The sequence below is a fragment of the Cupressus sempervirens genome, chromosome 9 (genome assembly GCF_028749045.1).
Source record: "Cupressus sempervirens isolate cs-2001-9-10 chromosome 9, ASM2874904v1, whole genome shotgun sequence".
NCBI lineage: Eukaryota > Viridiplantae > Streptophyta > Pinopsida > Cupressales > Cupressaceae > Cupressus > Cupressus sempervirens.
Genome location: NC_143126.1, coordinates 510,338,790 through 510,357,646, shown reverse-complemented (window position 1 = coordinate 510,357,646; position 18,857 = coordinate 510,338,790). Strand labels below are relative to the sequence as shown.

Sequence of the window (18,857 nt, the reverse complement as noted above, 5' to 3'; positions counted from 1 at the left end):
TGCTATACCATACAATTTGTCTTTTGAGAGAGTGGTCTCCAAACCAGTACCATATCACTCCTTGCTTGGCATAATCTTCATTTTATCTTCTAAAATTGTGCTTCCACAGTTTGAACGTTTTTAATATAAATCCCCTGGCCATTTCTCCACAATATTGAATCTCTGTAAACTGTAACCAACCTAAGGGTAAACCGTCCAGGACTTCATTAGTTAGAAACCAAATTTGTTTCTTGGATACAAATCCCTGAGCACGTTGACTGTGGTGGTATATAAGTTGACTACTAAGTAGTTCTTGAAAGACAAATGACCACTTGACCATTCAAGAAGTCCTTGAAAGACCAATGACTAGGTACAAGCATCATTATCATGTCAACATTAAAAAAATTTGGAAACAGAAAATCAATCTAATATAAATCAAACATGAATACTTTACCTGGTCATTAAATATCCTTATTGCTATTTGAGTGTGGATGAAACTGCCTGAAAATAGAAATAGTCTATGAAATACCAGTGGACACATGTCCCATCGATTTCAGCACACAATCAGTTGTAAGGAGATGATCGATTTTAAGATTCTTAACACAAATCATAATAGTTTCATTAAATCATACTACTTGGCAGCAAGTACCGATATAAGATTTTTGAACAGCAACATAAGGATGTCCAGGTGCAAGCATTCTATTTTATGAACACAATTCACAAATAGCCTTTATAGATGTAGAGTTCTTTAGTTCCTCCTAATCCATAAAGTGACAGTAAAAGGGATAAACGACAAATGACTTTAAAGTCTCATCTATTACCATTAGTAAACATTCTAGCCTCCTATCATTAATCAAAATTTTAGCAGTGTCAGAGAAATTACCACCTGTCATGTTGTAGCATTTAATGTTGGCCAACCATGATATATGCCCCTATTTATTCCTTGGAATTCCACCTAAAAAATTCCATGAAGATGAGTATACATAGCCTCATAGGTGTGCATGATCGAATAAATCATCAAAAATGCTGTTTACATCAGCTGAGGTCTCTTGACCCCAAGTTGTGTAACCAGAACGACTGCATGAGAAATAAAGCATACCAGGAATGCATCATTAGCTAAAAACAAAGTAACTCGGACAGAGTGCCCCACATGAAGAGTAATCTTAGCATAACTATCCACAAACAGGAACTCGCTTGATGGTATGCCATAAATTTGTCTTATACACTGGAAACATTTTCAAAACAAGTTTAAGAGTAACCAGCATCTACAGCATTCATCCATCCACTAGAGACAGGCAGTGTTCTACATTTAATTTTTCCCTAGATCTACGTGTAACTTTGCAATTCCATTCTGAACATAAAAAGTCCAGCACGATTGGAAACATCAAGATTATAACTAACAAAACTAATTTGTCCGTGTTGCAACAGTATCCTGCACTTGACCTTCCGCATGGTGGTTGTTCATCATTTCAGAACTTCTCCTCCCACGTCCTCTTCCACTATTATAGTTTCTGCGATAGTAATTTCCCTGATCATAATACTGGCCACGACCATTCGAATAGCCACCACCCCTGCCAAAACGACCTCGCCCATTTGGATAACCCCTCCCTCGCCCACCCCCATAACCCATACCACGTCCTCCTCTCTGACCCTGATAACCCCTTGATGATCCACCATTCTGGGAATAATATTGAGAATGCTGTTGACTCTCATTATGTTCCAATTCCTGTTGCTGCTCATGAACCTTAGGGTCCAGTTCCACCTCTTGATGGTCGTGCACAGGTGAATGTTGTTTTTGTTGTGACGCTTGAGGCTGAGACATCAAGGGTTCCATATGAGACTCCTTTTGTTCTACGGAAGGATCGAGACTTCGATTCTGGTGTGCGTAACTCTATAGAATATGACAAGAAAAAAAGGAAAATTCAGCTTCTAAATGCTCGAAATAAAGCCATTTTGGTATTTTACCAGCAACATTTAGGTGAGCTCGCATGCAAAGGTATCAACATCAATAAAATGCGAAATTGTATAATTTACCTGAGTGTCCTTCGAGGTAGTTTCATTCTGTTGAACATAGAGTGCAGATTGATTGACCTCCCCAACAGAATCCAATGGACCTTCAGTACTAGCTGGAGCACCATTATATTCTTCTGTTTGGTAAAATTTCTGCTCTTCATGGCTCTGATCCTGCACAATTTCTTCACCTTCAACACAAAATACTTGCTTTTGATTTGTCAAATACTAAGGAAAATTTTGAAAATAATGTCGTGCTTAAACCATAGCCAAGACAAATAACTCTTTCAACATAGTATTTACTAGTTTATAGCTGACAGAAAGACTATTAACTAGTTTAAAGCTGACAGAAAGACTATTAACTAGTTTATAGCTGACAGAAAGACTGACCATTGTGAAATTCTACGGCAAAGATGTATCCAGGATGTATGAGAATATGTGAAATTAATCTTTAAAACAGAATTCTGTAATACAGAGATAGACAGCGGACGAATAAAAAACCACGTGTTTGTGAGACAGCTATGCAGATAATCAGAGATTGACGTACACATTAACAGCAAAATTTCAGCAACAAGCAAACAAAGTCCCTGCATTTGCTTCCTATTAGACTAATAAACAAATTTAGGCACAGCGATAACAAAATGACTAGTCAAATCCCAGGTGTAAAAGCGGATAACCACAATGTCAGATTACAATACTATCAACAATAGTGTCTGCAGGCCACTTTGATTTTGGTAGGTAAAAAGTTTGACCAAGCCTTAGCAAATGCAAAATAAACATACAATAATGATTGACCTTACATGATGATGAACCATCTTGATCAGAAAAAACATTAAGATTGTGCCTACATTTTCCACTTTCCACACTCCAACTTTTATGCATGGTATGAGAGGTGGTTTTCCATGCCATCGTACGAAGAAAACATTATCAACTTTGGAGTATATGAAAGGGATGTCACATGAAAGACAGAAATGAAAAGTACAGGAAAAAACACCCTCAACCAGAACATCTGCACAGTAAAACAAAAAAAGCAAATTTTGATTGAGAAATAACAAAAAATAATAATGACATTGCAGGTGTTAATGTAGGTCAACATTTGCAATCAAACTACGCTAGTGTCTGCCATTATTTCCTTGGAAAATACACTACGACCTGTTTGTCAACTGTAATAAAGTGATTGTCATCATATATGATAATCGGATTGAGTAATTCCAGGGATCCTTTTTTTCTTTTTTTTTCTTTCTTTCCTACCCTCAGCAACTTATTTTGTTTTTGATCCCTATAATTTCAGTGCATATATTCAAAAATGTCATCCATCTGCGGGAAAGAAGGCAGGGTTCCCAATCGGAGGCGTAGCATACCCAGTAGTAAGTACAACCAATCACCTCAAAAACCATTCCCTGGCTGATATGTTATGTCACTAGATCAAGTGGAGAAGACAAAAGATTGTTCCAAGCTTACGAGGACAAAAATGACACAAGATTCATTGCACCCTGAATTGACAAGTCTCTCTTATGTTGGCTCAAGTGATCCCCGTTCATCAACTGAAAAGAGTTCACGCCAATTTATTCACCTAATTTTCGTATTTCTCAACTCTATACGTGTCAAGAACAAGGAGTCAACAGCCAGGTAAAAATTAAATCCTTCCTTAATACACTTCTTTAATAAATTATTATTTTTATTTCATTACCCCTTAAGGCTTAGAAAGTAATGACTTATTTGTCAATTTCTTACGGTCAGATTATAGTACTCACACACCAAAATTGAAGTTGGTCATTCATGTTTTATGCCAACTATAGTAGATCTATGTGTTAAGCACAATTGGAACTGGTTTGAAAGCACTCACATGAAGAAAAGAGACTAGCTGACCCAAGAGTACAACTTAATGACCTTGTCTTCAAGCAGTACAAGCTTCAGCTTTCAGTCAAAAGGTGGAGCAGAAAGAATCTCGTGATGCCACTGGCTTGCATGAAATCAGTCCATATTTGACTGGATTGCCAAGGATGGGAAGCCCATATCTATTAACAAATATCTCACAGAATTGAAGAGACAAGAACTGAATCATTGGAAGAGAACATGCTTGATGGTGCATTCATCCCCAAGGAGGATTTTTACCCACCACTTTGAGGCCAATGTCTGAGAACAAGGTAAAGAACAAATCAAAAATAAAATTGATCGACTTGTGATCTTCTATTTGGAAGTCCAATCAGTATATGATACTATGGTATGCAATTTACCCTTATTTTATAACTCTAATAGAAAATAGACATATGACCTCTCTAAATTCATTCATTATGCTTCTTACACTTGAAACATTGTTTAGTTTATAAAAATATATATTTTAGTTGCTTTTATTTGCTTATATTTCCACAAGTGAGAATCCAAGTCAGCCAAAAGCTTTTGACAGCCAATATCTTGCCAGGTCCAAATTTTTGAGCTATCAACATAAGATTTATTCATATTAGTACAATGAAAGACAGGTATAATTTATTAATTTGTTATATGTCATACCTTGACCTCCTTTGACTTATGTGAAGGTGACACATAAGAGGCCATGGCAATCCGAGATCCCATCAATACAGAATTTCCTTAGGACAATAATCTGACCAGATCATCTGCTTAGCTAGTATGCATAGATATCATCATGATGACATGGGTAGAGTTGGAGGCAGCAGACGAGGTGGACAATCATCAAACATTCCAAGGAATTATTTTCCTACAACAGTAACAAGTGAATGGTAGACCCAAGTGTTCTTCCTTCAGAATTTCAAAATAGGATTGCCCTTCTCATGGAAACGAAGGAACAGAAGTCAACTCCCCTCTTTTCAAGGATCTGGCAGCCCTTGAGCCACCTTGATCAGAAAGAGAGAACAGTGCAAAAATAAATCTTCCTTTTTCCACTTTCAAGTCTGAATGTTGTGGAACATATTTAGTTTTTGGATACCATTAAAGGAAGAAATGGCAGTTTTGGAGGCTATGAGAAGCACAGCACATGAGAGAAACCCAGGTAAAAGGTGCACAAGAAATATACGCTGTCCCCATACACATCAGCTAAGTCACAGAATACATCGAATTTCATCCATGAAATTTGAATTTCAGTGGATTTTCACCATTTCCAAACTTCATCCGAATTTGATGATTTTAATATAATATTGTTATTTAATTAATATTGTTTTCTTTTAAAATGATATTGAGTTATTTAGTTGAATTTTTTAGCAATGTTCAACTATTTTGAAAATTCTGTGGACATATTACTAATATTTAAAAATACATAAATATACATAACTTAAATTTGACATCGATCTTTTTTCTAAATCATACCCTTGTATTTCATTTGAATTTTATTGATTGATGGACTCGAATTCGAACTTGAACCTTGTGACTTAGCACCTCAGCCACCTAGAAAGTTAAACCTTCTGATTGTAGAAACAGTACTATCGTATTACGCATTAGTGAGTGAGCAAGAGTACAGAAATAACATACTAGATAATTGTAGGAGATTTCATTGTGGATTTGCAACAATCTGATTCTTCTTTTTGAGACAAACATTTGAGAATTATTAATTTAAATGATGATTTCGTTAAAATTCGCTACATCATTTTTCCCTTTAAGCCCTCTATAAATTCTTTTGTTTTGGATACATTTAAAAAAATGTCACCATTGTATGGTGCATGAAACTTCTTGTCCTCGAGATTTTCCCCTTGGGTGGCATGAGAAACTTTGTGGAAAGAACAAGAGAGCTGTTTGAAGAAAGGGTATTCTAATATTAGGGCATAGATGCATTCATCCTACTCATTACATTAACACTAGTTCCACTTATCATTAAAGTGTAAAGAGAATGTGAATTGCTGAGCCAAGTAAAGGAAAGAAGCATGACGCTTAGCCTACCTTGTGAAAAAAAATGTTCACCTCTCCACCAAAAAAAAAAGGATGCTACCCTTTACTTTGTGTAGTCATTGGGACTTCACCCTGCAGTGTCGAGTTTTGCTCTAAGTCCCTTTCCTTTTGTGTGTCATTTTTCGCTCAAGTCCCTTCCCTTTTGTGTGTCTAAACCTATTTCTGACCCAATACTTCAAAATTAGAATTGATCTGAAGAATTTTATGAGGCTCATTAGTTGTTGAATTCGCCTATGTGGGTCTACTAGCATTCCCCACATGTCTACATTGTGTCATATATTAAAATATTATAATGTTTCTTTAATGGTCATCTTAGTTAGTCTTTAGTTTATTAAGTAGTTTTATCGTCTTTAGTTTATTAGATAGTTCATGTTATGTATATATAGCTGTTGGAACTATAGAAATTGACACTATGCCATTACACACCAAATCCAAGGCAACCATCAACATGGCAAGCATGTACAAGAATATTATTAATGTTTGCACGAATTTAAACATTTCCAACAGCTTTCCCCTTGTTTAGCAACACAATTGTCAAAGATGATGGTAGTGAACAAGGAACAGGTGGATATGTTCTCAAAATTTATCATTTCCACCGTCTCAAAGCTCCCCTTAAAGCTAAGACAAAATACATTGAAGAATCTATACAAAACAATTGGCTCTTCAATCCAATTAAGTCTACAGGTTGTTCTATAGCACCAAATGTTGAATGCTATAACTATGAAATAAGGGATGCACTTTAGAATAGAAGAATTTTGATATTGTGCATCTTCAGCAATGAGTGTTGAGTGTTGAGTGATGGGATACACTTTTTACTGGGGATGGGGTCTATTTTGCACATCTTCAACAATGAATGTGTTTGTGATTGTTTGCAACAATTTAGGGTAATATTGTAATTGTAATTAGATATTCCGTTGCCCTACTATTGACACAAATGTATTGTGGGTCTGATTATTCTTGTGACAACACATAATGTATTACAAAAGTTTTGTAATTTACCATCTATCCATTCATATGGGTTGTCACAATTCTGTTTATGGATTTCAGTATGTTTATTGTCATGATGCAATCTTTAGATTCCATATAGCTATAAGCCTACTTTTGTTAATGCTTTATGAAGTATATTGTCTTTCCTCTTTGTTGTTATGACTCCATTGCAACAAACAATACAGTCACCTGTCTTTGTTGTTTAAAGATAAAGCTCTTTTATTTTGACAACATTTCTATTCTAATTAGCTATAGGTTAAGATTACGTTTTACATGTGTAAGGTTCAGTAATGTAAACCAAGAAAAAATTCTTAGTGAACCAAAACTGTTAAAACATCAAAGAAACTGAGCGTGTCTATTGTGTCTAGCAACTACGTAAACATTAATAATAGAAACTATTGAATTATTGGTAAACCAGAACTGTCAAAACGTCAAAGAACCTGAACATGTCTACTGTGTCTTATTGTCTGGCAACTAAGCTAACACTAATAATAGGAACTATTAAAACCTTTGTTGTTTACAGGTGTGTGGACAAGGTGTGTGATCAACTGTATAAAGGTCTTCTGCAACCCATTACACCTGATCTAGTGACAAGGAATAGAATTAAGAGTACAGTTGGGCACGGCTTCTATTTGTTACATTTGATGTATAAACCTATTTAGGTTACCCCTGCAGACATTCTCTCTGGTTTAAGCCAAGCCCAAAGCACAGGAAAGTTTACCCACTCTCAACGTAGGCCTTTGGTCATCCCCTCTCTGTTGATGAAGGCCATGTGACAAGCATGTTCTAGGATTGTGGACATGCAGTTTTCAGACATAACATGGTCAGCACAATCTTGTGTTTAAGACGGGAAGAAGTTACATGCTACCCCTTTAATTCATTTCCTACCTTGTTATTCTTGCATTTGAAATAGGAGATATCATAAAATTGATAACCTAATGAGAGAAAAAAGAAAGTGTACAAGGGTTATAATGTAGGGCTTTCAAGGAAAAGTTGACAGCTTTTCCTTTCATTTTGCTTCTCACTCCATTAGCATTTCTATAATGCAATCTTCTTACACTCCTCTCTCCATTAGCATTTCTATGATGCAATCTTCTTACACTTAGCTTGTTCTCAGATTACGTTGTTAATTGTTCAGTGTTTTAACTTTATAATATAAACACTAACTTCTTATCCCGGACTATTAAAAAAATTTAACTAAAGGAGTGTGACAATTTGAAAAAAGTCAAATCAGCTTCTGCTAAAACAGAAGGGAACTGGTTCTTGAAACTATTTGGTTGTGTTGATTTCATCTTCTCAAGGGAGAGAGGTCAACTGGAATACTTTTTGTCTTAGAGATTTGGCATTATGAAGAGTTAATTGGAAAATGTTCAAAGTTATGCTACTTCTCTAGAAATAGTGCAGCTTTTTGGATTTGATTGTGTGTGGCATGTTTGCATCAACATTTCAAATCACACTCAGTGATTCATCTTCAGGATGAGAGGAGTATGAGGAAATGATGTATCACTGAGTGTGATTCAAAACGTTAATGCAAAAATACCACATACAATCAAATCCAGAAAGCTGCACTAAGATTATGATGGATTGTGGAAATCCCTTCACGATAATTCCATACAAATTATGCAACCTTTATTTTGTAAGCCCTTGGGAGAAGAGATTGCATTACATAATAAAAACTAAACAAAAATCTTCCTCTTACCCACACGTAGCGATTGTGATTAAGAGTACACTGCTTGATGTAAATGCTGCAGTGTCATTTCAGCATATTCTTGTATCTCAAGTGGCACGTGCATTGGACTCGTGCCATGAAGCATTTCCTCAGTATTAGAACACATGCTATCAAACCTTTATGACCACAAGATGTACTCATGAGATTAACCTAAAAGCACATAAACTGCTGTAGATTTGGATGTCACTAGTGATAGTGCATCCTATTCTGCTGAAGATGATGCCAGAGCCTTACTGCCTCAAATATTTTGGATCATTTCTTATAGAAGTTGAAGCTGCCTTATGGACTTTATGCTTGAAACATATAGATCCTTTCATAAGCATCTAGTGTTAAAATCTAAAGAATATTTAGTTCTGGACATGTGTGTTCGAAATATTTGTTATAAAGGAAATATCTACCTTAAATTGTTGAGCAAACACAAATTCCATTTACATAATTGATCCTTGCAGTATGTGAAATAAGGGACTAATGTTTATCTAGATGTGGGACTAAGCAATATGGTCCATCTTCAAATTCCAATTAACAGACCAGAAGAACCAGGAAACATTCAATGTTGAACCATCATCTAAAATTACTTTGAAGTGAATAGAACATTTTGATCGATCATGATCCATCATCCGGTATTTTCTAGGGGAAGCACAATCTGTCATAAAGTGTTTCAGAAGGAATAAAAACAATTCAAGATATTTGTGGACTTTTCTACTGGAGTATTTCTCCAAATAAGCATCCTAATTTTTCATGTGCATGCATAAATTCTTCTACCTGATTTTGATGTATCACTTCACTAAATTTCTTACATAAAAAACTAAATATTTTGTAAACTAAATGAACACTCTAGTGTTGTTCTTTTCTTATAAATATTTAGCATGGTCACCAGGAGACCCGTCTCCCCCCTAAAAGTCGCGTCTCGGTCTCAGAGACTTTTTGCGTCTCTGGAGACCTCAAAAAAAGTTGGAGACTTCATGACGAAGTCCCCTGAAGTCTTCCCGTCTCCTAATCCAAAAAGTGAACTCTCCCCGAAGTCTCCTAGTAAAATATAAATGTAAAATATAATATTAAATAATTTTATATATTTTAGCCCTCATTTTAATGTTTTTAATACAAAAATTAAGACCACCGACAATTTAAATGATTAAATCATTTAAAATATTTTATTTAATAAATTAATAACTTTTAAAACATTAGAAATTTTTTTTTAAATTATTTTTATTCAACAATTTAAATGATTAAATCATTTAAAATGTTTTTGGAGAGTGATGATTTTTTGGAGAGCATGATAGCTAAAGACCTTGAGATGGATGATCACAACCTTGTGGAGTAGATGATAGTACCATCAACATACTAGTACTAGATATATTTCTGTTTTTTGTTTATTGTACAAAGTGTTCATTTTTGTTTGCATATCGACAATTCAGCTTCAAACTATACTTTTTTGAATTTAAAATTTCAATATGTAATGATAATCTTAGCGATTATCAATCTGATATGATGGTGATCATATGCAATATTCGAAAAACAAATATGTCTATGAGATACAATATTGTGATCATGTGAGTTTTGAAATCTTTGACTTTGAGTCTATTTTAATTTTTGATGTGACATTACTATTATTATTTACTTTAGTCTTACAGTATTACTATTTCCAAATTTTGTATTTACTTTTAGTATTACTCTTTAAACTATTAAAAAAAAATTTAAAAAAAAAAATTGCCGTCTCCAAGTACCCCCGTCTCCTATTTGAAAAATTGCCGTACCGGTACCAGTACTAGTACCGGAGACCTCGAAGTCTCCCCGTCTCCCGGTGACCTTGATATTTAGTAAATTGTGCTTATTCATAGAAATAAAGTATTGAGGATCTTATTGGAAATTTCATATACACGATTGTTAAATATCATCAAAGAACGAACATCAGAATAACTCTTTCTTGTATAAGTATCTTTGGCTTTTGGCACAACATAGCTAATCAATACAAAATATTTATGATGTGTTGCAAACGAATGAATTACTATCAATATTGCTAGAATGCATTAACATCAATGCAATTCAAGAGCCCTAATAATACATCTTAACAAAACAATGTTGAAATCCAACCAAACAACAATCATACAAAGTTTCAAACAAGAAAAATTAAAGATGACTTACAAACAAAATGCTAATTAAAATTTTACGTATTAGGGTCAACAATATAACTTTCTGGGATAGTGCTAATGGCCCACTTTCAAGGGAAGCAAGTTTCTTCGAGATCTAAGGGACATCCTATCTTCCCTCAACATCATCATCATGGGGAAAGCCCCACAAATGACATAAGGAAGACAACTCCTCCCTTCTGCTGATGGCAATGGGGGTGGCAAAGGGACATTACCCCAAAGTCTCTAAGACTTCAGAACATCCCCACCTCTAAAGACAACAGTTTTTTTGGAGGTAACGTTCCATTAAAACACCAAAAGAAACAAATCCAAACCTCGGCACAAGTTTTCAGCTAAAAGAGTGTACAACATCAAATCCTTAAGATATGATATTTGAAAGCAAAAAGAAATATAATATCAGATAAAAGAGAACTCAACATTGTCAATCTATTATAAACAAGGGTGAAATATCCCACACCAATGAGATGGTAACACGATATAAAAGCTAATGAGAAGGCTGTAATGGATACGAGGTGAGATGGGGACACTGATCTTGGAATTCTTGGTCTGGTTGAGAGGACAAAAATGTTCAAGCTTCTCCAATTTCCCTAGTTGGTTTGCATGTGCCACAGATAGCTCAGTTAGATTTCTGTCATCAAATTATTGCTTTTTTGTGTGTAAAGACCAGCTGAGAGTACAGAATTTGGCTTCTCGTTGCTTTGACTTTGAAGAGGATGTGAATTCTGGGTTGGTGGGATTGCGTGGAACCCTTGGAAATCCTGAATGGTGAATAATTCTAAGGGGGTGGAGAATAACTTGTGTATGCAGAGGAATAACAAATATAACATTTCACTGGCTATAGTTTATGCCATAGTGAACAATAATATAATTAATGCAGGAAAAGGGAAATGTTGGAAGAATCGAGAAAATTTAAAGGGATAGAAAATGAAGTTATTTCAGATAGCAAAAACCATACATAGCTCACTCTACTGAATTGCTGCACTTCTGCCCATCCAAGAAAAGACCTTTGGAATACCCCTAAATTTGTGAAGAGCTTGACATTAAAAGGGTGCAATATTCAGGAGGAGGATGGATGGGAATGGGAACCTGTTGAAGCTCACAAGGAAAAATACATTCAAACAAGCAAGGTAGGACAGACACAGCTCCATATCTCACCTGATGAAACTAAGACAATGTTTTGATCAATGGAAAACAATCAAATTATAGATTAAAATAATTAGCGTTTTTAACTGTTTGAATGATTAATTTGGTTTGGGTGCAAAAAAAAAATTTATATTTTCTGTAGGATGTGATTAAAACATGAATTCTTTAATTGTTTTGAATTTCAGAAGTGGCGAGAAATGCTGATGATAGAGGGTTTTTGACTGACCTAGTTTTCTGTTCAAGGTAACTCCATGAGATCCAAATATAGGCTTTGAACAAGTAAAATTGTAGGTCATTAGGCAAAGTGCATAAGGCAGTGGCTATCCAGACACAAAATTAGAAATGGCTGGATGGATGCCCATGCCATTCCTGCCAACACAATATTGTGCAGAAATCAAGGTAAATATGGATTGCTGTGCAATTTGGACTGCTGTGCAACTTGAAAACAATTAAAGATAATTTTAAAGTGTATTTGAAACGGAAGAAAGATTATTTATGATTAAATTTCATACATTTTTATACCTCCCCTTTCCTTTTTTTTGGTCGGTTAACAATTTCCCTTTCTTACGAAACACTTGTATGTTTTAAACAGATTTCAAGCATTTAAATATTTATATGTTTAATAAACAATTTTGAATGTTTATATAAATTTCAAACATTTAAATATTCATATGTTTTAAAAAAAAATTATTCTTCAAATTTTTTAAATAACAATTATATTATAATATAATATGTAATTTAGTAATTTTAGAATATATTATATAATAGTTATTTAATAATGCTGTTACTTAACTTAAAATATATACACTATACTTTTATAAATATAATTATTCATAAAATTAAAAAATTCCTATAGATTGCGTTTTAATATAATCATGATATTTATTATTACTAATATATAATTTTAAATTTTTTAATTTAAGTAAGATTTTTATTTAAACAACATGTAAAAATTAGACTTTTCAGCTAATAACAATCTACATAATATAAAAAATCTAACATTTACACATGCAACTAAAATAAAAAAAATCTAATTGAAGTATAAGAAATTTAAAATTTAAAATTTATTTAAATTGTTCATTGATATCATTGACTTTATATATATTTTTAAAAGCTACATAACCACAGTAAAACATCCATTGTTGAACAATAAAAATAATAGTAAATTTGATTAATATTTTTTTTGGAAAAAGGAAAATTATATTACAAAGTTGGTTTTTTAAATTTTATTATTATTGTTCAAGGGGTTTAGCTTAGTTGCTTGAAGCAATGAGTTCTCATTGTGAAGAACCTGGTTCAAATCCAAAGCGGGATATCTTTGTGGAATTCTAAGTTATGACTCTTGTTTCTATGTCGTTGCTCAAAGGAGCTTGAATAAACTTGTAGTTCTCATGTTGTTGCTTGAATGAGCACAAGATTTGTAAACGATTTCCATATAAATATTTATTATTATTTTCTTTAACTTAGTAATATTTATCTTTCTTATTTGATAAAAAAAATTAATCAAATTTGCTATCATCTTTATTGTAGAATAATAAATATTTTAATACTATTCAATTTTCAAAATTTATATAAAGTCAACTATATCAATGAACAATTTAAATAAATTTTTAATTTTATAATTAAATTAGATTTTGTATTTAAGCAACACATGTAAAAGTTATATTTGCGTAAAAATCTAATTTTTACACACGTTTAAATAAAATATAATTTACATATAAAAAATGTGAAAAATTTTAAACATTAAAAAATTTAAATATAAATTTATATATTAAATATAATAAATATTGTGAAAAAGATAATTTGCGTATCACAAATTTATATATAAAATTATATATTAATAATAATAAATATTGTGATTATCTTAAAATACAAATTAAAAGAAATTTTTTCATTTTAAAAATAATAATATTCATTAAAAATATTCTATATAACTTATAAACTAAAGTGACATTATTATATAATTTTTAAACTAACGTAAAATTATTAAATAATGTTATATAATATTTTCTAAATTTACTAAATTACATATTATATTATAATATAATTACTATTAAAATTTCAAAGAATAATAAAAATTTAAAGTATTTAAATATTTAAATGTTTAAATGTTTGAAATTTATTTAAACATACAAGAGTGTAGAAAAGGTAAGTATAAAAATATTTAGAATTTAGTCATAATATTTCTTCTTTTTCAAATTGCAGCACTTCAAAATAATCTTTCATTCTTTTCAAATTGCACACTTATCCATATTTTCCTCAACTTCTGCACACTATCGTATTGGCAGTGTAATGGGCACCCCTAGATGTCCCAAAAAACTAAACCAAATTGCTGAAAGGAATTATGTCAAACAGTTTGCATTCAACTTCTTAAAACCCCTTATAACTCCGGAAATCAAACGTTTATTTGTTTGTTGTGTTTCGTGCATGGAATTGGTATCATACAACATAAACAAAAAAGAAACTACAATAATATGCAAAGTGGAAATGAACGGCTGCTAATAAAATGTTATTTTCAGAATTCATAAAACCAAATACATGGCAGATTTATCAACTCACTAATTACTTCAGCAATATTGTCATAATACTCCAGCCCATGCTTACGAACTTGCTGCTACAATACTTTGTCCTCCAATCAGTCCACTACCTTCATAATACCATTCACTCCAAGCGGCATAAGCGTCGGACAAGTAGCGAAGAAGATATGAGCAAAATATCAAATCTGCCTGTAGCCGGAAATGCAACTAAACTGCCTGATAATGAAGCCAATAAGAAAGAATTCCAAAGGCCAAACCCCAAGGGAATGACATCTAGAATGTTACAAGAGAGGATAGACGTCCTCAAATGCCAAGAACAAAGCTGCATCTCACACACTAATTTCTTCTCATATTCAACCTGTCTAATGAAGCCACAAATGCTTCCTTTTATTCTATTCCCACGGGTCTGCTCAACTCATATGGGCAATGTGGGATAAAAGATGTGTAATATAAAACATATATTAAAATACCCCTTATGTCTCCCTTGGGTACACATCACCATAAAATAAATATTAAAGTAACACTTTAATATTTTACAATTAAATTAGACGTTACTTTAATAAAACTTCAGGCATTAAAATGTATTAGCAATCGGACTCCAAATAATGCGAGTGATAGCTCATCGGAAAGCTCTCATCGAGGAGTATCGAATCCAACCACCAAAATTGACCTGCACTGTGTCCTGCCGACTTACTAAAAATAGTAAGTATGCCTGAAACTGAGTAAATCAACTTCGATTTGGCCCAAACTGGAAATGACTAGGCCAAAACACTCCAAGATCCCATTAAACCCTTCGTTAGCCCTCGGGACCATGTAGAACAAGGCTAACGCACACACACTTGGTCAACTGCTAAAATGGGGACATTACCGGCAGGTATGGCATAGGGCATGCATCCAGCCATTTCTAATTTATTTGAAATTCGGAAATGGTGAGAAAGGGTGATGATAGAGGACCGACCTAGTTTGCTGTTCAAAGTTACTCCATGGGATCCAACAATAGCCTTTGAACAAGTTATATTGTAGATCATTAGGCAAAGTGCAAAGGGCTGAAAAGTACAACCAATTTGCCATATGTGGATGCTAGATTGTTTATCAGTCCATGGTCAATGAATCACCTTCCTAGTGCTCTGAACATTGAAATCAATGTCAGAAACTTCATTTGTCAGACTGTCAACGTTAGTGGTGAATTTTTGCATTTCTGCAGCACAGATAATCACTTGCACATCAATTGCCACTGAATAGTAAACCTATCCTAAAGGGCATTGATATGGCAAATGGTAAGGATATCCCTCATCCTGGAAGAACCTTACCAAATTTATTACAGTTATCCTGCTTCCTAAGTCTGTGGTCTAGCTGAAGCCAGCCATATGCCACATGTGGATGCTAGATTGTTTATCAGTCCATGGTCAATGAATCACCTTCCTAGTGCTCTGAACATTGAAATCAATGTCAGAAACTTCATTTGTCGGACTGTCAACGTCAGTGGTGAATTTTTGCATTTCTGCAGCACAGATAATCACTTGCACATCAATTGCCACTGAATAGTAAACCTATCCTAAAGGGCATTGATATGGCAAATGGTAAGGATATCCCTCATCCTGGAAGAACCTTACCAAATTTATTACAGTTATCCTGCTTCCTAAGTCTGTGGTCTAGCTGAAGCCAGCCATATGCCACATGTTAAGTAAACCTTCTACTACATCATCCTCAAATGTTAGACTTCAACATAATGATTAGGTTGTTTGACCTTTAAATAACTCGTCCATAATCCCTAAATACTTAAAAGCAGTAAGAAAATGCACCTTATAGTTTGCCTCTTGTTCCCATGCACTGAGGTGAATGAAGATGATGGGGTTTCCTTGGTGCTGCCATGCACTGAGGTGAAGGAATATGATGGGGGTTGCTTCTTGTTCATATGCACTGAGGTGAAGGAAGGTCTTAGGCTAAGGTAGTTGCTCCACTCTCTGTTGTGCACAAAGGTAGTAGTGAGAAGACATAGGTAACAAATGAGCAATAGCATTGTTTAGAAGATGGTTTGAAGTTTGAGCATAGTAAAGATTCATAGAAAGAAAAAATCAAAGCATTCACAAGAAGAACAAGCAGTCTCATACTGAGTATTGGGTTCTAGTCAGATTATTAAGAAAATCTGAAAAATCCTTTGGAGGACAGTGGGATGGATGTAGGAAAGAGACAACCCAATGAGACAGCAGGAAGCAGAGAGTGTCGTCCCACCTATGGGTTTGAAACCCCTCACAATATTAACTGGAAGCTTTCGGTTTGAACAGGAGGACGTTTACAGACAGGACAAAAAGGCACTTGGAGGAATATTCAGGAATCCACAAAAGATATCAATTTATGTGTATTACAAGAAATCATCTGGAACTATAACAGTTGCAAATGCAAATGGCATGATGCTATACAACTATGCACTATCCATGATAAAGTTAAGGGGGGGCTTAATAATTCTTTTTAAAAGGTTTGAACAAGAGAATTGAAGAAAAGATTTGTTCTGTTTGTATTAAGGCCAACTGGAACATTGCATTGTTGAATCAACCAGAGAGAACTGAAGAAAGGAGATGCAATGCTTAAATAAGGCTGACTGGATCACTGCTTTATTTAACTGAACAGACAGAAATGAATAAATCTTTTAAATTATTAAAATAAGGTGTGAACAAAGAGAATTGAATAAAAAGAATGCTCCGCTTGCAATAAGCTAACTGGATTCCAACTTTGATTTGTATGTGCTCTGAGAACTGTAATGAAAGATCCACTTCGTTGGATGTGCATAGTTTCCAAAATGAAAAAGATTCTTGCACCAATCAAGAAGCCAGTTTAAATTAAGACAAATGTGAATCCTTGTCTTAAGAAACTAATAAATAGTGATTGACCCACGGAGGTAAGGTATGAGAAAAATCAACGGCATTCAACAGAGTTGGTGCAATGTCCAAGGGGAAAGTTAAAAATATAATCTAGGAAGGGTACATTTATATGGAACAGAGAACAAGTTGTGATCCCTCGAATGAATAACTGTAACAGTCAATTTGTTACCTTTACAATCTCTCTCACGATCATTCTGTTGACCACTCTTTTTCCTGCCTCTTTTAGCTTTCCAAACTAACTAAACTTTTAAGGGTTTGTATATGCCCAACACTTCTCAATTTAAGGATATTGTTTAAATAGCATTAAATCTCTGGGGGGCTTCATGAATGACCTTTGGTTTGCAGTCTAGAATTTGAAAACAGAGGAGCTCTATTGAGAACCTTCAGAGACTTTGAAACTGTACAAATGAGCTATATTAATGAACAGGAAGAGGATCTTTAAGGAGCAAGAGAGTTTAACAAAGATTGAAAAGAGATTACAGGCTCAACTGGAAAATGTTGAACTTTTGGAGCATACAATGAAAGTAAAGCATCATATAAGATCCTTGCAGAAAAATCTTGCTCAAGATGCCACCCTTAGATCTAGGCTAATCTGGAGTACAGTAGGCACTAAGTGGTTTACATCTAAAGTTACTGGTTCTTCAAAAAACTTAGCTGACTCTAAACCTAATTCAACCCCTATCTAGATTCAGAATCATTCTTCCTGTCAATCCATCTAGGGTTCAAAAAACCTGTACATGTTCATCCATGACAAACCCAGGGGAACTTTCGATGAACTGAGATGCATTTTTAGACAGACACAACAAATCCGAACATTTTGCATTATTTTTTCCTTCTTTTAATGAACCTAGATGCATTTTCAACCTGAATCTATTCACATCGTGATTTTTTTTTTTTTAATATCTCGTACATCTAGACTCATTACTTTGATATTGAAAATTGCATACCCTGGCAGTTCTATTGTTATATTTTGGGCTCATTTAGGACCAGTTTGGCTGCTGGCATTAGCAAATGCTGTATTTGTTTTATATCCAGAATTTGTCAGATGCTGGATTTGTTAATTCGGAATTGGGTTTTGTTGAGTAGGAAATATGAAATTCAAATTGGATTTAATTCCAATTCTACCTCTTGAGGTGGAATTAACAGATCCTCATTTCAGACCAAAATGGGAATTTGAAACTCGTATCCCAATTCCAGTTTGACACATCCAAACTGCGGAATAAATATTTTTAGATTTTGTTCCTACCAATTCTGGTTCAATTCCACCAAACAAACGGGCCCTTAGTGTCCATAACCCTTAGCCTGGTTTTAGGCTAGTAAGGCCCATGCCTTAGCCTTTTCCTACACTCAATACCTAATTGCATTTATGTTTTTGTCATTCCTTAATTCGTTTGTGCAAACCAATGTCTTAGTCAAACCAAGCCTATGGATAGGAGTGTTTACGAAGACTTCAGTAATACTGACTGAATTGGAAAGTGACTTTTCAGGGAGACAACTACTCTTGAGGAGCAAGTGAACATTTTTTTTTTCTTCAAAAAAGCAATCAGAC

The 18,857-nt window shown here is 34.0% G+C and overlaps 1 protein-coding gene across 1 annotated transcript in view; it reads right to left on the bottom strand.

Annotated features, from left to right (window-relative positions):
- Positions 1 to 1,063: 1,063 nt before the first annotated feature.
- The window catches only part of LOC149539588 (uncharacterized), a 31,445-nt gene continuing 13,651 nt past the window's right edge, over positions 1,064 to 18,857 (bottom strand). Inside the window, exons 3-4 of the mRNA XM_089800820.1 lie at positions 2,014 to 2,163; positions 1,064 to 1,870 (exon numbers count right to left, since the gene is read on the bottom strand). Coding sequence (XP_089656946.1) covers positions 1,385 to 1,870; positions 2,014 to 2,163 — 636 coding nt within the window. The 3' untranslated portion in view covers positions 1,064 to 1,384. The remainder of the gene's footprint in view (positions 1,871 to 2,013; positions 2,164 to 18,857) is intronic.